Below are 26235 nucleotides of genomic sequence, written 5' to 3' on the forward strand. Positions count from 1 at the left end.
AAAATTTGACGGATATTGATCGATTCAAGATACCTGACACATGGTCACTCCACGATAAGCGATACGATGCAGTCTTACAACTGGCGTGTATAAATATATGTATTCCGACATTGGTGGTGGAACGGATCGTCGTCGTATTGTCATCATTCCTCATTTGTACAAAGTGCGTATGCGTAAGATAGAATTTTTCTTTAAAGTTGTTTTTCGACCACGGAATAATACCCACATTTTTTTTCACACAGAAATTAAAAGAAACTGACGCATGCGAGTGTTTGATGATTATTTTACGCAACCGACGAATTTTTTTTCATTTAGTAACACCACTTGCGCTATATTATGTATAATAATACGACCGTGAACACATCTGCTGTCAATGTACGATGAAAATATAACGATCTATTTACACAGATGCACCTCGAGTTAGGAATTCATGAGAATATCACCGGCGCTTCCGACGCAGATTCCAGCATGCGGTAACAGGTTTATTCGGATTTTCAGCCTCTGGGTAAAATGGGTAAGGTGGTTATATACGTACGATTCGCGTCGCGGTTCGTTTCAAACGATGCAGATATTTGCATTCATGCCGCTATCCGCCGCGTCTGAAATTATCTGCGTAATTTATTTGCGAATTCAAACTCGGCATGCAAGGCAAACATCGTCTGGAAAAATCCAGGAACTCATTTTCGTGCATCGATGAACTAGGTTAAGATTATTCTTTCAAAATTTAACAGAGAGCTTGCGAAGGCTGCCGATTACAAGACTGCAAGGTTATTAAAAAGTTTCAAGCATATTCAAATGCTGTAATACATGTTTGGCAAGTTTTTCAACGTAGCTTAACACTTGTTTCGGTTCAATATATGGGCAGGATTTGCAAATCCCGCGGGACTCTCATCTCTTTTTCCTATCACAGGAATTATGTAAATCGGACGTGACGGCTTCTGGAGTCTCGTGCATTGTAATTTTCTTTTCTTCTTCAACGCAAGCATATATATGCCACTGTATCAAGTGGGCGAGAATTTTCATATCCGTTGGAAAACAATTTCCTTAAAGATACGCTTTTTGGTTCATCGGTTTCTGTATCGACGACAATCTCTGAATAAAAAATTGGCTCAAATCTTGACGTGAGGAATTATTAAGTGGCTGTTACCGAGTTTAACAATAAATTTCTGAAAAGTCAAGTTCCGATCTACAATATACGTTTTATTGAATAATTCAATCGGATCTTTTCAACTCAATATTGGATCCTCTTAAGCAGCTAACATTTCTCTCGTTATAAACTTTCTGAATCGGTTTTTCAACGGAGTACGTTTTATCCAACCAAATGAAAAGAATACGGGTGAATAAAACTCTCTTCTGAATTTCGATTACCCGTAATTGAGTTCCGAGCAGTGATAGACTCTGGTTTATAATTGAGAAGACCGTGAAAAATCGATCAGGTTAAAAAATGTGTACACATTTTTTGCGTTGTATAACATCATTTCAATTTCTCCTTCCGTCGATCTCCGAATGTTGTCTACAAAAATATCTCACTTGCACGTATAAAATCGTTTTCCTTAATTTTTTTTGCGCGACAATTACGAAGCCGACGATCATAAGAGAAAAGAGACCGGCATGGCAGGAGAGATGAAGTTCCAAAGGGGATGCAAATCAGAGTTATCGCGAATCGGGCAATAACAATAGAATTCCGCATCGACTCGAGATCAGCGTGCGAAACCTGCGTCGCTGTTGGTGATTCGCGTGACCGCGCACAACCGACGATTCCCTTCCCACTACGCGAACTTCGACGCCTCCGCCGCGACGCTTTTCCCGCCGTCGCAGTTGTCCCATTGAAGCGGTGACTCGCGGAGCGAAATACAGAGAACCGGCGGCAACTCGGTGGCCGGTTTGAATCGCGAATGACAAATAAAGCAAAGGAATAAAATTTTACCGAGCGGTGATAATATCCCAGTGAATTCAAAGAATCGTCAACAATACCCATAAACAAACACAAACCATGGTGAAAAGTGGCGATTATCAGTGAGTTAAAGATGGCCTGGAACAACTCCGGGGCTAATTTAACGGGGCTTTTTTCGCCCCTAGATAACCATTCCGCGTGGTCGAAAGACGGAGGGGACGCGGCTTACCAGATGCTGGGTCCGCGTCGAGACGCGCTCTACGTTGTGGTACCGATAACGGTGATGTACGCGTCGATATTCCTCACGGGTATAATCGGGAACGTGAGCACGTGCATCGTGATCGCGCGTAACAAGTCCATGCACACGGCCACCAACTACTACCTCTTCAGCTTGGCGGTCTCCGACTTGCTTCTCCTGGTCTCCGGACTTCCGCCGGAAATCTACCTCGTCTGGTCCAAGTACCCCTACGTATTCGGCGAGGGTTTCTGCGTCCTGAGAGGACTCGCAGCCGAGACGTCGACGAACGCTACCGTGCTCACGATAACGGCCTTCACCGTCGAACGTTACGTGGCGATCTGCCACCCCTTCCTCTCCCACACCATGTCGAAACTCTCCCGTGCGATAAGGTTGATCCTGGTTATCTGGTTGGTCGCCCTTTGCTTCGCCGTCCCGCAGGCCCTCCAGTTCGGCATCGTCGTCCACCCCGACAAAGCATCGGACATCGTTATGTGCACGTACAAGACGGTGATCCTCGAGCACTCCTTCGAGCTTTCGACCTTCCTCTTCTTCCTCGTTCCCATGACCCTCATCACCGTTCTCTATGCTCTGATCGGACTAAAGCTCAGGAAGTCGAACATGATGAAGAGAGTTTCGGGCAGCGGTCCTAATGGCCGGAAGGGCGCCGTCGTAACACTGAGGAAGGACAGCAGGAACTGTCGACACAGCACCGGAAGGTCGTCTCATCGTGTTCTGAAAATGCTCGGTGAGGGTTCGGCCTGAATCTCGATTCGCCGATTGTTTGTAAACGTCTTTGACATTTTGCGAGATGTCAAGGAGCAGGGAACTTTTTTCGTGCTGCGTCATTTTCGATACCGCGGTTCGGTATCCGTTCGACTTTTTCTTTTTTTGTTTCTTGTTTTACCTCTTTTTTTTTTTTGTTTCAAACTATGGCAATTGTCGCGCACAATAACTGAGAATAACGTTATAAAGTAAACATATTTTTCATTCATAATTTATTCTCAATTTACGATTTCAAGTCGTTATTGATTCTTCATTAATTGCAAATCGGTTCGTACATGATACTTAATACAATCATGCTCAACGCTTGTAATAAGGAACGAAGCGAAATTAGATGCAGAACTTACAGTTAAAATATGGTATTTTGGTTGATGTTAGCATATCTCACTGTTAGATTTAATTACAAGTTCTTTCAGAGTCATAATCAAAAATTACAACTGATTCACCAGGAATTATGGTTCAATTAGAAATATTAATAAACTCACTAACACGAATGTGGTAAATTTCGTCATTCTTTCGCACTTACATTTCGACCGTAGCTTCAACGATGAATTTAAATCCACGTATTTATATTGATTGTAAGATCAAATAATAGCCACGCAATGCATTGTGAATAACTTACAAGTGCGAAAAATGTATGCAAACGAATAACCTACAAGTGCAACATTTTAGCGTGATTTGTAAGGAGAACCTGATGGAACCACCGGAATTTAACGTTCGTAAAAAGAGAAAAACTTACTAGTTTAAAAAGGCGAAGGGTACGAACAAGGCTTCACTGTAAAATATAAAACAAACTTTACGTCTCTCGAATTTTCTGTCTCGCAAAAATGCCTGTTGTATTACGATTATTGGGGATCACTGTACGAACCGTGATCCGATCAATTTTTCTGTAGTCAAAATCGCCCGGACTTCATACCATCGACGTAACACCACGTTTCGTGCCGTTCGTAACAAGGGTGGAATTTTCGCAGACTTGGGGGACAAGTATTCGGTAATTCTCTTCTCGTGGCTTCTATGCGAGTCTGCATTTTTCTATTAGGCGCATACCTCTTGCCGATACCCTTGACGAGTTCTTCTCACAGAGTTAGACTTCACTCTCTGATTTATTTTATACTTTTAGGAAGAGAAGCCGGAATAATTTTTTCTCGCTTGGTTCGAGTCAGACGAACTCCGATGCGAAATTACGCCACGTTAAATCACACTAATTTTAATATTTGGACTCGTTTCTTCCACCTTGCTGGCTCACAATTTTCCCCTTTTTCCGTGGGATATCGTATAACGTTCGGAAGTATATTTATGTTAATAATGCTTGTGCAGCCTGAGTATCGTACTAAAAATCCGTAATTTTGAAGCCAGGTATTCCAATATTCATTTTTATCAAATCATCGTTAATATTATTGGAAAATATTTCCCTCCAGAGCCTATGTAACGTTGATGAAATTTCCTCCGGCAATTCGAAAAGCTTCGTAAATGTAGCCGATGTGTCAGGAACAAAGAAAGAAAATACAAATCTTGGCTTCTTATATTATCTTACGTAAAATTCATGAAAGCTCGCGACGTAATATATCATGAAACTACGAACAGATGGCGGGATAATCCAGAGAATAACGTACGAAGAATAGTCAGGAATATTAATATACAACCCGTTAACGATACTCAGACAAACCGAATCGATGCGCTTGAAATCCGCAGCTGGTAGAAACGCTTGCAATTAGAAAGGTTTTTAGTATAATATTTCCCCGAATCGAGAAAATTATGGAAAAAAAAATAACGAGACGTAATCTCTGAATGAGCAATTAACGAGAAGTTAAATGTAATGGAAAAAAGAAGGTAGTGAAGTGAGAAGAGATTCAAATACTAGGTTGAATCATTTTTCTTTTTATTTCATTAATTTTAGCTTTGGGTTTAGATTTATCAATCATCCTTAGAGCGTCGATTAATTTGGCATTAATTTTCTCGCTGTATGTAAGCATGTAGCGAAATGTAATGCAAAGTTTGTTTTCCCTCGCGGCGTAAAGCTCGGTGATGCTCGTACATACATTTGCAAGTCGAATTTTCAAGCGGCTCTCGCATATTGAACGTACATTACACATACATATATATGTATGTATATGTGTATATGTATACCTGGAAGCCACTAGACTCCAAAGGTGTTTTTCGGTCTATGCTAATACTCGCGGGTAATTTATTTAGATCACGAAACGATGATGTATCGTTTCAAAATGAATGCTCAGCTGTGTTTGCCCACCGTCTTATTATATCCGCGCATTAATCTTGGACAGTTGCTTGATCGTCCACCCGTGTAACACAGGGTATGATTTTTAAGAAGGAAAAAACAAAAAAACAAGAAACACTCGTACTGGCAAGAATTATTACAAAATACTTCTCGTCTTCGTTTCCGTCAGAGTTGACTTGATCAATTACTTCTCTATGCAAATTCTTTTCCGTTTTCTTTCTTCAATCGTGATAATTCACTCTATTACTACTTTTTTCGAAGAGCACGAATAATCTGTTATTTTGCAAATTTTTTTTTATCATTGGCACAGCGTCTGATGAAATATTTTTCCAATAGATGGTTTTTTTTCTTTCTTCTTTACCAAATAATTAGTCGAGACAAGGTTGCGGGTTTTTTGTATCTGACATATGCTTGTTTTTTAAATTTATTTTCAATAATCCCTGCAAAAGTCTGGACATTATCGATCGCGATATAATCGATTTTGGAAAAAGACACGACAAGATGGAATGAATTAGAGACTGAAATGTAAAGAGAATTCCCATTGAGAATTAGATTCGTCCCTCGGTGTATCTTTCATCCTGTAATTACAAGTTCGTATACATACAGGTATGTACAGGAAGAAGGTGTCATTAGCCTCGCTGTATTATTTCACAGCTGTATAATATCGCAGCTAGGCTCGAGCGAATCAACTTCCCGAGTGTATAGAAGCTAAAACGATCAATAATAAATGCATTTCAAACTTCGCCTTCAACAAGTCGGTAATCAACGAAGTAAATTTCGAAAAGAAAAGAACGAGAACTGAAGTGATAATCATCGAATTACGTCACAAGGATGTATAATCCTTCAAGTTTTAACTGCTTATCGTGACAGCGAGTAGTGATAATGCAATATTACGTGCTGATGGAAATGAAAAAGTGGAGAGAAAAAAAATAAAAGGAAAAAATCGATGATGCAAATCTCAACTACGCGGTGACGCGGATCATCGGCAGATAAAATTGATGTACATGAACGTGTGAAACATGAATAAAAAGGGGACAAAAATTGAATTCCATATTCGCAGCTGGTTATTAAAAAATTTTTTAAATACTCGGTTCCAAAATTAAATAATCGCTGAACGGTTATTGAACAAATTTTATAAATTTTAGTGTAACAAAGTATAATATCCGACATACATCGACGTCTCGATTCTTTAGCAGAACTCGTACAGATTTTCAGTCGTTTCTCTCCGTAATTTTTTACGGTACGGGATTTCCATTATTATTCGACGTCTTTTTACTCGATTAATTTATTTTTAATACTTTTTTCTTTTTTTCTCCCTGCAACGCGAGGCTCTCAGTCTGCTTGGCGTTGCCGACTTCCATCGGCGACCGGTTTGTGCCTTCGTTTCTCAGTAAGGTTGGATGTACGGGAAACGTGCGTTGTAAATGAGAGATTACAGCGATATAGGTGGCGCAATCAATTCACGCAGACAGACGTTGCACACTCGCGTGCGTGCGAATAATGTATATTTTATCTACATTTATTAGGTTCAACCTGCATCTGGTCGTTTCACGTATAACGATATCTAGCGACTTTTATCTCTGCGTATCTATTCCGTCCGTTGAGTAACGAACGCGATCAGGTGAAAATAACGGCGTTGTTATGCGAGCAAAAAAGAGAAGCAGAAAAAAGACTTGTCGATCATCGTGATTTCATCATGGCCGAAACGATAAATTGTATATTGATTGGGTATCCTTCGTTCTTCAATTTTATCGCCAGAAGAGGTTTTCTTAAACGAGTTTTTCGACTTATGTATTAAATTCCATTAATTTAAGGATGACAGATAAATTTGATACATACGTACATAATAAGTAATATAGGATCTGTCGAGAATATGAAATATATACTTGAAATATCGTTTTACAAAGAGAAGAGACAAAAACTTTGACCGTGAAAATTTTCTTTTTCTTTATTTTCTTCTTTTTATCTTTTATTCGCCTTAATTCGAACATATCCGTTATGCTTGAACGATTGGTTTTAAATATATACGTTGAAAAAATCGTTTTCCGAAAACCTCTTCTGGTGAGTTTGTATGTACGTCAAAAATTAAACACGTGTTACATTGGTTTACATTAGATTATTTAGAAAAATCTTCATTCTTATTGTCAGTTGTAAAAATCGTTTCAATCATGTAAGCGAACATAAGACACATCTAATCTTTTCCGTACGATGCAAATATTTGTTGAGGAAAATTTACTGTTTCATTATTTTACGAACAATTCTGTATCGACACAATTATAGACGGTGATTCAGATATTTTGGAGAATCTATCATACGTGGAAAAAGAGTCGATGGTAATAATTATAATAATAATTCTGACGCTTGCTGATTTAAGACTTAGACCGGATTGGGCTGTATTTAAATATTCGCGAAAAGGAATAAGAGTCGAAAATAATAATAAAAAAAAAAAAAACTTACAAACGGGCCGAAAAAACGGCTAAAGACGCCAGAAAGGCGTTTATCCGAGGAATCTTTGTTGTCTCGGGTCAAGATAGCTTGTAAAAATGCACTATTTTGCAATCCATGCCGTAAGAGGTGGCAATTTTTGCGCAGACTTGTCGTTGAGATTAGTACCGTTAATCGTTAGTTACTTATTCGTGTTATGAGGGTAATTCTCATGGGTGTAAAACGGCTCAAGGCTCGTTACACAATGACGATAATATTTGACCCTCGTTATTGTATCGAGTCGATAATGTTTTGCCAAACTTTATCACGTCGGTTGTTAATAATCGACACGTTTCTTCTATTCAATCGTAAATTGGAGAATTACGCGTCCATTGGAATATTGTATCTCTGGAGTGTCGACACGGCGATAAATATTGTCGCAATTTCAGATCCTCGCGGAATTTGCCAAAGCATAATGTAATACCCGGGAGAAGATTCTTCGCCAAGTTGGCAGCTCTCGAAATCGGCCAAATTACACCCGTTAATGTACATTGCGCTGTACTTTTCAACTCGAAGTTTACGGTGAGCCAATTTTGCCCGCTTACGACGACGGCATGACGTCTGTATCTCCGTACCAAATAGCATTAGGGACAATTTTGGAACCTCGTTGTGCTCTTCAGTCGAAGTTAATTATTCCCGCTCAGAGTTTTCAGGAAGTCTTATCCGGAAACGGAGTTTTCAAATTTTGCTTAACTTTTCAGGCACCCAAAATGAAATCTCGTTTTTTCGATGTGCGATTTTTTTTTGCAGAATATCATCAATTCCGCATCTCTGATGCTTTTGTAATTATAGAAAATTTGTTGTTTCACTAACTCCGAGAATAGATCAGCTCTGCTTTCGTAGAAAAGTTTGTTTTTTTTTTTCTCAATGATAATTGTAGCCGAAAATTTTCGTTGAAAGATAATATTCTAAATTTGCCAAGTTCCGTGAGAGGCAAATGAAGTAACGAAAAGGCGCAAAGACAAAGCATTACGAATGTAAAGTTGAAAAAAATTGTGCCTAATTCGCAAACTCACGGTCCATTTGTCAAACACACGAACTTTGCACTTGTCCCGACAGTCGGGGTGGGGTTGAAGTTCCGAATTTGAAAAGTTTCAAAAGTCCCAAATTCCTAATTATTTGGTGACGAAACTTGAAGTGAAAAATTCAAACTTTTACGAAACAACAAAGTTTCGAATGGTCGGAAAACCGACGGGTCAAGATCTGAAACACAGGGTTCCGATAAAGAAAAATTCCAAAAGATAAAGTATCGGCAGAGTAAAATCCCGAAAATTAAAATACACTCGCACCACGTGGCTTACTCAACGAGTGGGTGTAAAAAATCAGAAAACCCAAAAATCAAAATGACCAGGATTCCGAACGTAAAAATATCGCAGATCTGAAACAAAGAAAGATCAAAGTGGTGAAATTTCATCAAGCTAGAAATTCACAGAAATGAAAATTTTCGATCATTCGGAATTTCAGTGTTTCAGATTTTGTAAATTTCCTCATTTTCGAATTTTCGAAACTTTGACTCGTCGGAGTTACGCCCTTTCAGCATTTTGTACTTTCGGGATTTCGCCCTTTCGAAACTTTGAGCGTCGTGTTTCGAAACACACGCTACGTTGATGTTTCGTCAAAGTTGCGATTTGTTCACTTTTAAGTTTCACCAGCAAAAAATTTGAGCTTAGCGCTTGCGGAACTTTTTAAATTTGAAATCCCGAGAACCTGGGGATAAACTACTATCCGCCCGATCGAATCTTGACGCGTCCTTCTTGTTCGCGTCGAGAGTAAACGGGATCCGAGAGGCTTTAGTATTCCGTGCCTCCGGCAATCGAGCCCTGGGTACATCTGTCACGGTCTATTTCAGTGAATTAGCGATACCTTCCATCATTGCGCTCCCGGCTACAACTTCCGCGAAAGCCCTCAAGCCCAAATCCTTGTTTTGTCTAAAGTTGAAACGTCGCTTCGAGATTTCCGAGTATCCTGGTTTCTCTTGATCGCCAATATGCGCAGGTGAAGCGAAATTGGATACCGCCAACGGAGCGAATCAACTATCCTTAATCACTTCCGAGAAACGTCAATATATGAAAAGTCAAACGTCAGCCAATTACGGATTTTGTTACATTATACCTGAAAACCCTCCAGGTGCTTCGGTTGAATTATTTATCCACACAACGAGAGACTCGGTGAACTTTATAAAGCTCAAGTACGTTGCCAGGAAGCGGGCTATCCGAAAACACGGATGAGTACTTAGTTGGACGCCCTGAGCACGTGCAGCTTCACAGGCTTGTCATTTCGGGTAATTACTAACAATAAGCAGAGCTTAAAGGTACATTACGCGTAGATAACGACCAGATTGGCCCACAACCAATTTTCGTTCCACGTATGGATCATTCTTCAAAGAGCATTTTAATCCGTTCAACGACATACATTTTCATCCAATTACCGTCATTTCTTTTCGTATTCTGAATCAACATTCATTTCCAGATTTGTTCAATTTTTTTCTCCGAATAACCTACTAGCTATTTATATTATAACGTATAACGTATTATACAAATGTACTGAAATCTAATCGGTATAGTTATTTCTCGCTTTGATGTTCTTCGTCCGCAGTGGCGACAAGGAAAGAAAAAAAAAACACATCAGCGTGATGCCTTTTTCGTATAATGGTCGCAGAGGATTTTCTTTTATCATTCTTTTTACCTCGTGCAACATTTGCTTCTCTTCGAATTACAGACACTTTTTCGAGTCCAAATTTATCGACAATTATACATGGTTGTTCTCGAAGATTTAGTATTCGAATTTTTTCATACAAGTAAGTAAAGTTTCCGAGGAATATTTGATTTCGAAAACCTTCGTCAGATTTCTGGAAAGATTATTGTCAAATTATTCAACATTATTTTATGATTAACCTAGATAAACGTGATGCGGTGAAAATACAATCGTTTCCACCAATGTATCAAAATTGCTACAGCAGGAACATGTCATACTCGTACGTCAAGATGATTGAAAATTTTATCCTCTTTTTATTTAATCTTCACCCCGTTCCCTGCATGATAAAAGTATCGTGAAAATCTGACGGAAAACCTGCCTCGAAAAAATAAGTATTATATAATATGCGCACGCATGTAATCAAAATTAAACCCACGCGGGACGAGAGAGAATATTATTACCTGGGGGAGTGGTTTTACAGTAAAACGAAAGAGGCGCGGAGTGGTGATATCTTTCATTTATAGAGACGTACTTACGTAGCAAATTGAATTATCGTATAATAAGGTCTGCCGAGAAAAAAACCTCTTTCATAATCAACCGCAACAGACAGCCGCGTTGTTTTCTTTTTTTTTCTCCAATTTTTCCCCTCCTCATTGAAGCGCTACTTTTGTTTTTTTTTTTGTTTTTGCACATGTCCATTTCAGCGCTCGAAATTAGTTTGCGGTTTTGCAAATTATTGTTCTAACGCTTCGAATGTGACGAGTAATCAAAGTTTTAGCCAAAATTGTAGATTGTAAACTTTGACAGGGGATTAAACCGGAAATTAGATGTGAAATTACGTGGCGATGGCATCCAATTTTTGCGAGTGAATGAATCTCTGTAATTCTTCGTCATGGATTATTTATTATACAGATTTATCACAAAGCGAGGGAAACTTGTCTTTGAACCACTATGTAATAGTTGCTTTTTTTGCCAATGGAAAAAAAAACGCTGTATCGGAATAAGCGTCGAGTCTTATTTCGCAACTTGTAACACTCTTTGAGACTCTTTAAAAAGCTCTTACACGTTGCTTCGTCGAAACGTCGTTGCGTGTATTGCCCCGACTGCGACGTTTCAAGTAGATTTAGGCTTTACAAGCTTTCAGCAAACTCGTACATCTCTTGCTCTCAGCTTTCTTGCTACCATTCAACAAGTTCAAACGAAACATATTTCGGCAGCTGGCTCAGCTTTCGCTTTTTATTACACTTCTTTCCTACCTTCAACGTATATCTGTCGATTTGACTTTACCCGCAAGTACATCCAATTGCAGCTTTTTGAGGTCGATAAATGCGACGTTGATTATTTTCACTTTCCGTTTCCAGCCGAATATTCTCCAATTTTAACACCTACTTATCGTTGGAAATCGTAAACTGAACCGGAATATAAAATTCCGATTGTTAATCGTTATCATTTTTCAAGTGAGGTAGATTTTCAGTCGCGGCCGCGGATTTTGATTACATGAGTAAATTAGTCGAAACAAATTTTTCAAACAATCAGGAAATGCTAATTATCGTGGGAAATGGGGGATTAAACTGAAATATGCAGTTTAATTATTCGATTGTTATATTTTTAGCTTGACGATTTTTTCGTCATTCGACTAATCTTCTCGATATTTCATTCTTCCGAGAGTTTTTCATTCAACATTTAATGAGGTATAAAAATTTGCGGCACAATCGTGACTGGGAAAAGCCCGCGATACAAGTCGGCTTTTCCCTTGAATGTGTATCAAGGTCAACACCTCTAATCGCGTGCGTTGCGTGAGGTCCGAACATTACCTGGAGCTGAATAATCCCTGCATGTATTTTACCCGTGCAGCAGTTTTTACACACGTGCTGCAGTTTTTTTCCTTCCATTATGCGATTAAATTCTTGTTCGTAGCTCTGGAGGTGAGCGGAAATTCGGAATCATTCGTTTTTTAAAGCTACAAATTTTTGCAAATTTAACGATTTGGTATTTGCTGCCTTATCGACATTTTATCGATGCGAAGGCCATCCAGATGCATCGTTATAACGAAATTGAGTACATTATAAGTCATAAACAAACCTCAAGGGGATTCCCGATTTACTTGAATCGCAGTTAATTGTCTGCTAATTTTTATTTTCAAGAAACAAAAAAAAAAAATAAAATCGACGTTGATTCATAAACCCGCGGATTTATACCGCAGTGGTTATAATAAACAACGCTCATGCGCTTGAAAAATGCCTGCGGCTAAAGTTTTAATGATATGTATGACTAGCATATGTGGTAGATAATGTCGGCCAGGCGAAACATGGGTCTAGACACAGGACTGGTAATGGAGAGCAGGATATTTAAAAAAAACGAAGTAAACAAATTAGCATTCGGAAAAATTGTCATTACGAATATTCATCTTGGTATTATTCTTTAGTAAGTATGTTCGATTTGTTCTGTTTACAATCATAATTAGCAGAAAGGATGAATAATAAAAATAGTAGAAAAGGAAAAGGACAAAATAATGAATTATTCTTTCACGGAAACACTTGCGTATCACGAAACGATTTTCGATGATACACGAGCAAGTGAACATAACATGAAGCGTCGAATATATCGTACAATTACGATTGCAAAATGAGTATAACGATGCAGGCGTTAATCGGTTTTTTTTTCTTTTTTTTTTTTTTAACGCCGACGCAAGCGTGACCAGTTTTTGCACAGAGTTGCAGGCTGAGTAAAACAATCGTCGTAAATAAATTTGTTTTTCATTATATATCGACGAACATGAGGTCAAAAGCTATTATAATTGTATAGTGCGAAGCCATTATAAACCGGCCGTATGAGATGGTTGGAATTTGTTTACGTTATCTACGAGCAGACACCCGATGATCTGTTATTTATTTACTTCGGTTGTATTTTTATTTTCATTCTTTTCACACTCGTTCGAATCGCTTGTATACGCGTAATAGTTCGATTTAGCGAAAGGATAAGATAACTCGTTCTCAGCGTGCTGATCGATTCGAAAAAGAAAAAGGGAGATACAAGATCAAAGCCTCGACGTGTCGCGCCTGCAGTTTATTGTACAGCTGAACATATATAAAATCACCCGATATGATCGCTTTAATTACATGGCTGCTCATGCGCCATTAACCACACGAATCTCGCGCGTGTTCACAAAATTTATACAAATATGTCGGTACGCGTGCTGCGTATTACTGAAAAATTGAAAGAAGCCAGCTCATCTGCAAGCTGAAAATTTAATACCAGGGTACAAAAAATTTTCAACATATCTTTTTTTGACATCAGGTACTATAAGCACTGCGTACATCATACCTATGTATACATAATACGGCGACGCGAAGCCGTGGGTGAGATATACATATATACATACACACATATGTTTAGATATTGAAATAAATCATGTAAATTGAATTGTAATTGCTCGTTTGTCAAGCTTGTTCCGTATATTGCCTACAGTAACTTCCTTGAACGGACGCGTATATCTTAAAAATCACCGTCAAAGCGTGCAAGTAATTTTTTTTCTTACTTTTTATCCAGGAAGATCAAAAGGGTCGTGACTCCTCCTCATTAACAACGTTGCCAGTGAGTTTGTCGTTTATGAATAAAATTACAAACACGCGACAAACTTTCGGCGTTATAACGATGCGCACTCAACTGAGCAGAGTGAACAACGTTTTGAGCGAACAAAATAATAACGATGATGATAATTTTAAAAAATTAAAGTGCCGAAGGAACAGAGAATATAAAATATGACGTCCCTTGCATATTTGGATGTGCTCAACAGCTGCTGCACGGTTTACAGCCTGCCTTTGAGTTCGAAATTTTCGTTAATTATCCGAGGCACGTCTTTGTTTTGCAACGTACACTTGCTAATGGTTCGCGTAATGAAAATTCAGCTCAAGGAAAGATAGAGGATTATACGGGTCTGCACCAGCTCGCAAGTAAATAAATTCGAGTGTGTAATATATGTATAGAATAACATTTTTCCGCGGAATTTGCAAGTCTGAACGAGCGATGGTTCGAATTCGATACACGCTAAAAATTCGGCACCGCATCGTACCTGCAACGTATGATATTCGAGGCAAATCATTGTCAAATCGTCAAAATCACATACCTATAATACGCATACCAATTAGTTGTTTGATTTTTAATAATGATTCAGGATGTGGCGTGATAATTATGCGCACAAATTTAATTTATGCACGTTAATAAACATTACACAGCTTCTCCGATCGGCAATTTTCGGCAATTAATTTGCTTCTATTCGTCCACTTTGAATATTCTAGTGCGAATCACACAATCAACGTAATCGTCACGCGCAACATTGTCATCGGCCAAGTTGAGACGCTTGAAAGCAAATTAAAAAGCCCCCGCACGTTCTGTTCCGCAGATACGACAAACAACAATTTTCCTCCGAAAGCTCGGAATCGGCGACGAGCTCAATGTGATCAGGGGAAAATTTCGGAAAACGCGTTGAAACGTAAATGCCTTACAGACCAAACAGTAAAATAATGGTTTCGATGAATGCGTAACTAACGACCACCTTTATCGCCGAGATGTGGGCTAATTGTTCGGCACTGTCAATATTATACTCATCTCTCCGTCTCTCTTGTCTCCAATTAATGACTATGCCACGGACCCAAATTGCTCGGCGTCGCCCACCCATCAAACTTTCCTCAGTTCGAAAGTTGACTGATTTAGTTGGTAACCCATGAGACCACAGGAGACGAAATGTTCAGAGTTCTCGTTACAAAATCGTGTCGCCACGTCGAGGTAACTCCGTGTCAAAATCCCGAAGGCACCAGGCACCATGAAGACATACATAACGCATCAGGAGGTGAAGTTTGAATGGGGTAAACCAACCCCCTTGATAACTTTTGTTCCAATCTTTGCGCCTCGTTTCCGCAATACTGTTAGTTCCCAAAACATTGACGAAGGGTATTTTTTTTTTCGGGGATGAATATACCAGGTACACAATACTTTCGGCTAAATTGAACGCGATTTGACCCTTGATAATTTATGCCTCATCGATATCCAGGAATAATCACATATGCGTACGAGTTATAATTTCGGATGAAGAACCGATCGATGTAAGACGTCGTGAAAATGCGTGGAGCATAAATTGAAGCGATCTTCGAGCGTAAAAATTGGCTCAAATATTAGCTCAAATTACCGATGCGAAATATTAGCCAAGATAAAGACACGATCGAACATGGATGATGGAGACAGTCGAAAAAAATACAGACTCGACAAGAAAAGAAAAATGAAGACATGTCCGGTCGAATGTTGGTTTCGTTACATGGTAAGAATATCATCATCGGATATCTGAAGTGCCGGTTCGTTTGGTGTTAAGGACCCTGTTCAATTACGGATCCATTAGCCATGATCAGGTGGTCGTTACGACTCACGTGGCTCGTTACGCCTCTTTTGTACGATGTTGAATATGTGGGCAGTGATTTTCCGCACTCGTAATACCATAACATCACACTGTCCTGCACAGACGACGAGATCCGATTCGCGCAAACCTCGCAAGGGCGATAAATTCGTGACATGGTACGGACGCGAGACGGTTACGAATTAGCATTTTTAATTATACTCTTGTGGCACATAATGTGTTCTTTGACTGGCAAATCAATAGCATAGTTGCGAAGGAATATCGAGCTATCGGTCTCTCATACAGCGGGAACGCTGAGCGGCGGCTGTCAACTGGCAAGATGACTTGCCCAAGTTTTCCACGCATAAACCACGTGTAACATCACCGCCTCAATCACCTTTCACGAACCCGGGTTGTGCCTAGTCATTACGATTCAACGCGTAATAAAGCCTATTTACAGTCTCTGATCCGAAGCCAGCATAGTGGTCAATTATAATCAAAGTGCTGCTCGACTAACCTGCATAATTAACACCAAGTCTACCTCTCTTTCACGTCAAGAGAATTAATTAAGCGACTCCGTTCGTCCTCTACGCGCTTTCCTTTCCTCGGTCTTCCCATTTCACTGATCATACAAAATGCCGGGGGCGGATGCTCTGATCACATCGCATTAAAACGGGCTACACTTGCAACGTAGCATCGTTCCATCGTTTTATTGACTGATCGTTGAATCGAGCATCTGTAAACCTGATGTCTTCAATTAGTTACGAGCTTGCGCGTGGCACACGTGGAACTTGAATGCATCGCTGGTACTAAATGCAATCGCACATGGTTCGCATAAAGTTGAACGTACTTTGCACCGCTGTCTTTCGTGATGGTTTTCGTAATGGGAAACCTGTGTAAGCAGTCGGTATACATCGATGTTCGTTGATACAATGATGCGCGAATTATGATTTCTCTCATTCCAGTGGCTGTTGTGGTGGCGTTTTTCATCTGCTGGGCACCGTTTCACGTCCAGAGGCTGATCGCGATCTATGGGACTAACACGGTGGACCACATAAGCTCCAACAGCCCTTGGATGGCCTTTCTGTACCTGCTGTTCACCTACATATCCGGGGTTCTTTACTACTTCTCGACAACCGTCAACCCCATCCTCTACAACATAATGTCCAACAAGTTCCGCGAGGCTTTCATGGTGAGTCCCGACGTCGAAATCCTTCTGCGTCAAAGAATAAGTCTTTCGGCATTGGCGAAGAGTCGAAAAAAATAAAACTTGCCAGTTAGGCTCTGGGTTTTCCTGATGGGCGTGACACTTGATAAGGCTCGTGAAATATCGTTCGAGTCTCAAACAAAACCAAAGTTTTCTTCTGATCGTAAGCTCCGAACTTTTGACCAACACCAGGTGTAATAACGCTCAGGGAAAATCAATCACTGAGAGTGGTTCAGCCGTTGTACACTCGAAGTCTACCGCGAACTAAAAAACGAGACGAAAGCGTGAAAATCAAAGAACAGTGCTGAGATTCAGCCTCACTTTCGTTTTCGATTCACTTCATTGAAGAAAATGAAGGAGGTTGAAAAAAAAAAAAAATACGACCAAGAAACGGAGTAAATGAGGCAGAAAAAGAACAAGAAAAGTGTGACCGTTATCTGCAACTGTAAGATCCCGTTATCCTTTCAGAGTTTTATAAATGCAGAATTTGTGAGTATTTCAAGAACCGTGAATACTTGAATACGATACGTTGACTTTTAATTGGGGGTAAAAACCAGTTATTGAACGTGGAACAGGTTAGGCCTTTTTCCGTTTAATTCCATTCTTCGATAACAAGAAAAAACAAGTCAGTTTCAAAAAGTGCCGTAATGTGAGGAAATTTTATAATAACGATCGCGTGCTCGATTTTTCGTAATTCGTTGATGGATTGTTACAGTGTTTTTCCTCATAAATCGGCCGGTAAATACTATCGACAGCGTCTGGCCAGCCACCAGCTTTGGTTCACTTTTCTCTTGTTATTTATTTCCGACCGGTTGAATCGCGGTGCCTGAATTTGACTCGCGAAGCGATAACTAGCTCTGAGCTACGGTAACATCAACCGCCTGGAGGAATACGACGTGTAATAACTTGACACTTCACACCCTCCTTAGTTATAAAATTGTCGGGATAATATTTCTCAGTATCCTGAACGAGGGAACGTCGCAAAGGATAATGCCCGAATAATTTCAGATAATTACAGAAAGCCACAGAGCTTTTGCCGTTGCTTTGAAAAATCTTGGTAAAAACTTTTCCAAGTGAATTAAGTTCTGCTCGAAGCTTATGCAACGATTCTGTTTACTCGAAGCGAATTTAAAGCAAACAAACCGGTGCGAAATCAAGTCGTTCATCTTTAACGACTATTGGTTATACCGACCATAAATAGCTGTAGTTAGAATATCCCATAACGCAAACAGTCGATCATCAAGCGCTACATCTAAGGTACGAAACTTTTTCATTGCCTCGTTTCGCGATTTTCAGCGTTAACACGATAAAATTCCAAATTCATACTCTGGTCTTCGATCGCCGTTTCGGACTTGAATTTTTTATCCCAATATTAAATATAATATACGTATTCGAACGAATGCTGAGCCTAATAAAATAATAAATATCTTGTGGAAAACAACGTCGAGGCGTGTTACCGTGCCATGTTATCGATTGTTGACGATCAAGCTTAACGTGGGGGTAGAATTTTACAGCTGTAAACGCTGTGAATAACGATTTAGACGCGTTAAATAACACGCTTATTTAAAGAAGAACGTTACGATAATGCGAGTAAAAATGTTTTTGCAAATGAAAAGGAGTCGGAAAAATGTGGATTTAGTCGGGAAAAAATGATAATTCATTCATTCGGAATAACGTCTATCAAATATACAACTGCCGAAGGTGAGTACATAAAAATGGGTTGTACTAATCCTAAACGTCTGATTTCGATTCTATAATATCGCGTTACAGTCATAAATGATTCTTTAATCAATTTATTACCAAAATTAAGTTCCTAGTTGCAGTCCCTGAAATCATTTCATCATTAGGGATTATACGTACTGGAGAATCGAGTAAGGGATAGGAAAAAGAATGCGAGACGGTAATAGCATATGGGGCATTCCGTGTAAGCTCGACCAATGATTGTCCCTCACCATTTTTAACTTGCTTGAGGATTTTACATACGATTTTCCAATCGCAGAGAAGCGCTGCTGAATTTTTTCAAACTTTTTCTCACAATCGTTAATGTTTCGCTCATTCAATACCGTTAAGGCAAAACAGACAAGGATATGCGGGATCGAATATGTCGGAGGTCAGAGACAGCAGAATCCAAATCGAAACGCATTTACAACGAAAAAAAAACATGTCTTTTGGCCTTACAGCTGAAACAGCTGTAGCAGCAATAGTTGTCGACGAAGGAAAGCAATGTGTTCAGTGATAAATTTCCGCTATCACGACCGACTCGGAGCTCGTCAAAATTCCAACTGCCCTCGTTCCGTGATCGCGCTGTCAAATCAAGTTCGGTTGATTCCCCCACTCTCGTGGATCACGATATAGGTAATTCCTCAAAATAGTTGATTTTTTATGATTATTCAAATCTATCTAAAATTATCATTCTTAAAAATCTCAAAAATCTTGTTTGTCATCCCGATCATTTTGATATCGGTCCACGATGGGACGACTTATTTCGATTTTTTCTATCACTATATACACATCTTGAATAAACAAAACGCCATGTTTCAACGTTCCGAAAACGCACACAAAAAAAAAAAAAAAAATTATAAAAATTCTGCACTCTTGCGTCGAAAGATTCAGCGTTGAATACACAATTTTTGGTCATTTTTTGAGGATTTTCAGAACGTTGGAACATGACTTCTTATTTCGTCAAAACGTTTCAAGTGCTAGAAAAAATCGAAACAAATCGTCCCATCACGGGCCGGTATCAGAATGATCGGGATGGGATTTGTGATTGTTGAGAATTATTTGGGATTTTTAATAAATGCCAATTATAGACAGGTACGAATAATCGTAAAAAATTAACGGTTGTAGGAAGAATCGAAAATGGTGAGGGAAAATCATTAGTCGAGTTGACGTGGAATGCCCGGTATGTATAACACACATTCTTTTGTTTGGAGTCAAAATTACAGAGATAATTATACTCAAAATTACATACCTATCACTATTATATTGAAGTTACATTCGAGAATGTTCTTTCAATTTTTCTTCTACTCTTTCAAATATTAAAACAGCTGTAAATTTTACTCCAAAAATATTATACGTAGCTATTAAACTGTTCGGAAATAATCGGGTTTATATATTAAACTACCAGAGAGCCAGTTCAGAGTATAATCGTTATATCTCACCCACGTGTAAATTCAGCAAATAGAGTTATAAATCCAGCTGTATTGGCCTTTTATCGCGAGGGTTCAGCTCGCCTTCTACCCGTTTATTTCTTTTTCATTTGATCCTACTTGTATACATATGTATATATATAGTTATTTATTATTTCTGTTTGTCGTAAGGGGACAAGGGTAAAAATGTCGAAAGATTGAGAAAATAGAAGGTTCATAACATCGGATTTTCAAAGATTCAAAATGTATGAAGATAAAGTACAGAAGACTAAAATATTCGATAAGATCGTTATAATTCTGATAATTCCATAAAAAAATTTTGACTATCCTTATATTCCTAATCACTGTGACGATTCTATATTTTTATTTTCCATACACTGACCTTTCCACATTTTCAAATTCTATGTAAGATAAATTATTGCATATTTAAAAATTCCACATTGTACAAACTTTTCGCCCCGAACCTCGCAAGCAGATCCGTATAATTTCCTCTCGTTTCGTTCTCATTGTTCGGCACGTGTTTCGGTATAATCAGCGTATCCATGTGTTCCAGGAAACCCTCTCACGCTGCTGTAGAATCGGTGGCTACAAGGGCAGGCGAAGCCAGCGTCGTTCCTATTCGACCCTGTCGCGGTCCCAGCAGCGAGCAAACGGCGTTTTCGGCTGTCGAAACGGGGGCCCACACGGGGCCCAAGAAAGCACGGACTGTTCGGGTAACTCCCAGTCAATAAGAGACGACAGCTTGCAGCAGAGCGTGTCGGGGGGCGGTGGTTGCAACGCGGTTTCGAAGAACCCCTCGTGCGATTCGCGGCTACCAATGTCGGGAAAGCGTTCCTCGTCTCGTCGTACGCTGAGCACGGAAATCGGGAGCAGCGAGGCGAATCCCAGCGGCGTTAAGCTCAGCGGTCAAAGTCAGCGCGGGCGTTGGTCGCGAGCTCGTAAAAGCTCGCCGCGAAGGGAGGGGAGTCCGCATAGTCCCGAGGGAGCTGCGAAGGTTCGGGGAACGGCGATCGTCTACTACAGGAGGAGCGGCAGGCCGCGGAACCGACGGTGGTGGGACATCTTCAAGTGGCTTTCGGGCCGCAAGCCCGTCGCGGGACGCGGGGCATCATACTCGCCTCCGGGGCCCCTCGAGAACGTCATCGTCGACGTGCAGATAAACCCCGAGGAGTACTCGATGACCCCGTGCAACATCAGCAACACCAGCCTCAGGGACGTCGATCACAGGGCGATGGACGAGGAGCTTTCCGCGTACATGGAGGAGATCAGGAGGAGGGAGCTTCAGGGCGAGATTAGGGCCTCGGGGAACGGCTAGGCTAGGGACTCTTTCGTCTTTTTGTCGAAATCGCGGCCAGTCAGCTGTTTCGTCTGGTTAAACTGTGGTAGTGGGTTTAACAAATTGCCCTTGGAGAAGATCGTCTGGTTTAATTGGTGCGCAGGCTGCGAGATGAGGACGCGTAATTTCCGTCCCGTCAGTTTTTTACTTACACTCCGGAGACAAGATTCGTGCGTGCGGAAAATGATTATTAATTAGAGTGCGGGTGCTTAAAATTCCTTGTTATAATAATGCGGTGTGTTAATGTAAAGAAAATTCATCATGTCGTTTCCTGATTGGACGGATTATATTATGTTATATTATATTATATTATATTATATGTATAGCTGCTGTTTTGAGGAACGACGTATAACAGACTCGATTTTTGCGGTGATTAATTCACATCAAACCGGTCATCCAGATAATGAGATTATTATCGATGATGGATTAGCGTCGAGTTCGCGTGGAAGAGATGACAAGAATATTTTCGCTGAGTATATTTCATTATTGGTAATTTTTGTGTTTCTTTTTTCTTTGACATTTTTTCTTTCATTCTTCTTCTTTCTTCATCAGTATTGTTTTCACGCGTCATTTGAGATTGCTGTAGCGTTCGTAAGCTGGCAAGAATAGTGTAAATTGTATAAACATAACTGATTATTAATATAATATGTAATATATTTTCGCATCGACTGTTTGTATATGATTGTATCCTGTATCAAAGACGTTATACTACAATTAGTGGCAGATACGGTTCGCGTTAACGTGACGTATTTTTCGTTACTCTATAATATAATCATAATTATTTTAAAGAGTGAGAAAAAATTCACGATTTACGCATTAATGAACTATCTATGTTATAAGTATAATGCGCGTGCGTGTGTTTAAAATTTCCGAAGGAAATGAAAGAGAAAAAGAAAAAAACAATTAAAGAAATAAAAAAGTCGACACTTATCACGTCAATAATTATTCACGCAAATTATTTTTTTAATTCCAATTTCCAATGTCTCGCGTATAGGACGATTAAAATAACGTTCAAGCTCAAACTGACAAAACGAATTATGAACGTAGTATTATAGGGGAAATTTTTACATGTATATACGCAATGACACTTTATGACGCTAATGTAAATAAATTTAATCTACTCATCAACGACTCGTGTGATCGATCGCGGTATGCGCGATTGTTAGTTAGAGTTGTAATTATACCGTGGGGGAAAAAAAATTGACCAATTATATACGATGTGTTGGAGAATCGATCGATCATTGTACGTTTAATGTTTATTGTTGAAAGTAATCGGCAGTTGAATGGCTTTATTGTGATGTTAATTTGTTGGAAATCTTCTGTGAAAAAGCAAGGTAGAAAAAAAAATTATAATAAATTCAAATATTCCTTAAGTGAAAAGAATCGAATTGAAGTATACGAATATTTAAAAAAAACGAAGTCAATCAGACGGACAACGATTTGAGATATAAAATTAGGAATAGACGCAATTACTGTGTTGTGAAATTGCAAAAATTTATGTTTGTGTAAGGGTGAGAGTAATGAGCGCATAAGTAGAATTACCGAAGTGATAAATAATCAACGGATAGCTATTGCATGAATATGTATGACGAAAAGACAATTTGCAAATATGGAAAAATAAAAAACCAATTCAATTCTTACATGCAGGTATAAAATGATTGAGAAATTCTGTGATATTATGTTACTATAATTATGTGTTTATGCGTCAATTTTTAACGGGGGATGTTGTTATAAGTTTTTCGCTCTTCCTGTATGTTTAATTTTATGTGTTCCATGAATTTTACTATATCCTATATGTATAACGGATTTGTGACAGTCATGTGTTAAATGTAAAGCGTATGTATGTATTACAGTAACTTTTTGAATTTTGGTAATTCTGACAGTTTCCCATTTGAGAAGCGACCAAAATTTAACGAGTTTAATATATCAGATATATACTGTCTGAATAAATCTGCAAGACTGTTCTTTCATTACCTGTTTTACCATCCACGACGAACCTAATCTCGATGCTAGAAATTGAATCGCAAATTTTACCTGCCCTTACGGCGGGTTAATGAGTACAGTTTCGTTTTCTCATCATTTCTTATGATCCGTACTAAGGACTGTTCAGATTAATAATTAACATGCCTACCTCAAATATGCCCGCGTACATTGCTTAATTTGAGTATGCATAAATTTTATTCATAAGCGACAAAAATATAATATAGTACACAGATATGTATATACATATATGTACTATATATATTTGCATTTACAAAAACACGTTATTATAATATTGTGAACGTAACGTTATTACATATAATATGTATATAAATTTGTTTATATCTTAAGTAATCCCCTTGTTCGCGTATTCTCAGAATTAGAGGTTTCACTCAGGTAAGAGGGTTTTCCCTCTAAAGTAAATTCTATCGAGATAAACTCGCAGCGTTCCTCGAATTACACACGTCGATGTAAAGCTGATTAAAAAACACATGCATAGGTATAACATGCCAAGTAAAATTGGCGATGTAGGGTTGAAGCAGCTTTTTGTCTTTTGTACACCTCCAACTTCCAGCAATAATCGTAAAACACGCGGCTACCGGATCTCACCTCAAGTACAACAACAGTAGCGAAAAAAATTCAACCTACGCTGCTGACGAATGCTTCGTACGTATATGCTTTAGAAAAAGTCGAAACGAAAAAAAAAAAAAATAAATAAAAAATGAAACAAGCTCTTGCGGGTTCCGACCAAAGACGAGAAGTCTTAAATCACATGGGAATTTTATATCTACGACGCAACGTTATTTGTACGCAGGTATATAAATGTAAGTCAGAGAACAGGAAGAGAGCCTTTTCTCAAAGGTAAATTGTGCGTGCCAAGCATATCTGCATACGTAGGTACGCACCATTTATTATTCCTCGAGCTTGCCTTTATATACCTGTTTATGTTATATATATATTTATATCTGTCTATTTATTTATTTCATCTTCATTTTATGCCTATTACGTAATTAAATCTCGCCATTCTAGCAACTCTGGTTTTGTACCTACACGGTCAGAAATTTACTTTCTACATAATCCAAGGATCATTAAACTATTTGCTTGGCTTAACGATGGTTTTCTTAATTTTCGAAATACGAATGCGATTACATTCGGAATGCACAATCCTCAAGATCTAAAAGTCGAGATTTTTTTCTCTCCAGTGCGATTTTTACATGTATCTTCTTATGTATCTACACATGAGTGGCAGATTTTCAGGTAACGGATCGTGTTCATACCTCGAAAAACTTTTTCAATCTCCAAAAAGGTCCTCGTCCTCCGTCGATCAATCCGTTAAACCGATCGCTCCTTCGCTTTCGAAAATTGTACCCACCAACACGAATGTCACAAAAAAACAAGCGGAAGACCTACCGTAATAATAATTCCAAGCAGACAGCGACCCTCGGTATTACACCTATTAACAATCAGCCCTCGAGGCCTGCGGTAGAGAGTCCTAAAAAGCGTTCTGAACCAAAGCTCGTCTGACAGACGGTTTGACCGTGGGAAAAACCTGAGGGATCAGATACTCTGGCCGAATTATTCCTCTTGAGATCCCGCATGACGAATCTGTGCTCGTGGAATATCTCTATGTCCTCAACCTTGGCAAAGTTATCCGGACAACCGACCCCCCGACCGACCAAAGTTCCGGAAGTTATCGTCGTCGGACATCGCTCCTCGTCTCGATCACAAGCGGAGACCTTTCCGTCAGCATCGACGTCGTCCTCGTCGTCGTCACCCTCGTTGTTGCCAGTTTCCTCGGGCGTCCGGTACGATTCCAAGAGAACAACCGTCTTCCTGCAGGCCTCGAGGACCTGGTCGTCTTTTTCTACGGCAGTCGACCCTCTGGAAATCAGACGTAAATGCATACCGTTATTCCCGATTGCCGAGGATGAGGCGGTGGAAATCCGCGTCGTAGTTTCGAGGTGAGACCTCCGCGACCGGGCGCTTTTTCCCGCGTCATCGGCCAGGTCGGCCAACGCTTCCCGCAGCTCGTTCTCCAGTTTCGGAGCTTCCGGTTTCGCCGCGGACGCGGCGTGACGCCGACGGAAGGACACCACCAAGGGTCGGCGAAACTCTCGCAAGCTCGTCACCTCCGTGCAGTCCTGCGGGAACCGGGGACCATTCAGGCCTCCGTCGTCCTCCAGGACGCAGCAGCCACCCCCGTTCCCACTTCCGTTGCTCGTGCTGTTGTTCTGTGAGAATCGCCCCGACAGGATTGAGTAGCACCTACCTACGCCTCCCGTGGCGCCCCCGACGCCGCCCCCCGTTCTCCGCCGCGCAAGTCGACCTCGGCCGCAGCATCGGGCGAGCGTGTCCTGTCCCAACATAAATGAGAAGGAGGGAGTTTTACTTCATCCACCTTTCGAAGCGTTTAATCCCGGGGGATTTGTTTGGGAGGATTTGATGGGTATGCAGGTGTACTCTGCTTTTACTTTGCGGAACAGATTTCTGCGCCACCGGAGGCTGGGCCTCGCTTGTTCTTCTGAAAATAAGAAAATTCTGGATTGACGTTCGTTTGGAGGAGGAGGGAACGTGGGTTAACGCGAATTCCGAATTTTTTTCAGCAAATATGTAAAATGAAACTCTCTCCCGACTTTAAAGCCCTCGTATACATATGTACGTACACGGCACGTGGTTCTCGAAACAGAAATTACATTCGGGTCTCTCGAATGATGGAAAGTTCGTTTCGGGTAGATGAAAGGTTACGCAAAACCGTGGCTGGTTTTTTAAAAGAGAAACGAGATTCGTATATTCAATAAAATTCACCAGATTCCTTTTAACTTCCCATTCCTCTGGTTTCTGAGAAAAAAGG

The 26235-nt window shown here is 39.8% G+C and overlaps 2 protein-coding genes across 6 annotated transcripts in view; one reads left to right on the forward strand and one right to left on the reverse strand.

The window, feature by feature from the left end:
- Nucleotides 1-1810: 1810 nt before the first annotated feature.
- On the forward strand, nt 1811-24057 carry LOC124224646 (pyrokinin-1 receptor). Of its 2 annotated transcripts, XM_046636667.2 has the most exons (4): nt 1811-2016; nt 2080-2877; nt 16678-16904; nt 20622-24057. In XM_046636667.2, exons 2-4 carry the CDS (start codon nt 2127-2129, stop codon nt 21381-21383), a joined length of 1740 nt encoding a protein of 579 aa, XP_046492623.1. In that variant the 5' UTR covers nt 1811-2016; nt 2080-2126; the 3' UTR covers nt 21384-24057. The 2 variants fall into 2 exon arrangements, with proteins under 2 accessions (XP_046492623.1, XP_046492622.1); XM_046636666.2 differs by having other exon boundaries at nt 1811-2877.
- LOC124224645 (pyrokinin-1 receptor-like) overlaps nt 21778-26235 on the reverse strand; it is a 35011-nt gene continuing 30553 nt past the window's right edge. For all 4 annotated transcript variants that reach the window (XM_069138059.1, XM_069138060.1, XM_046636664.2 and 1 more), the window contains one exon: nt 21778-25738. In XM_069138059.1, coding sequence (XP_068994160.1) covers nt 24848-25738 — 891 coding nt within the window. In that variant the 3' untranslated portion in view covers nt 21778-24847. The remainder of the gene's footprint in view (nt 25739-26235) is intronic.

The sequence above is a fragment of the Neodiprion pinetum genome, chromosome 1, assembly GCF_021155775.2.
Source record: "Neodiprion pinetum isolate iyNeoPine1 chromosome 1, iyNeoPine1.2, whole genome shotgun sequence".
NCBI lineage: Eukaryota > Metazoa > Arthropoda > Insecta > Hymenoptera > Diprionidae > Neodiprion > Neodiprion pinetum.

What these genes read in the sequence shown, in the direction of transcription:
- LOC124224646 (XM_046636666.2), top strand. Translation starts at nt 2,028, where the DNA reads ATGGCCTGGAACAACTCCGGGGCTAATTTAACGGGGCTTTTTTCGCCC. An exon ending in TCGTGTTCTGAAAATGCTCG is followed by an intron (nt 2,878 to 16,677) that starts GTGAGGGTTCGG and finishes CTCTCATTCCAG; the next exon opens with TGGCTGTTGTGGTGGCGTTT. An exon ending in AGTTCCGCGAGGCTTTCATG is followed by an intron (nt 16,905 to 20,621) that starts GTGAGTCCCGAC and finishes CATGTGTTCCAG; the next exon opens with GAAACCCTCTCACGCTGCTG.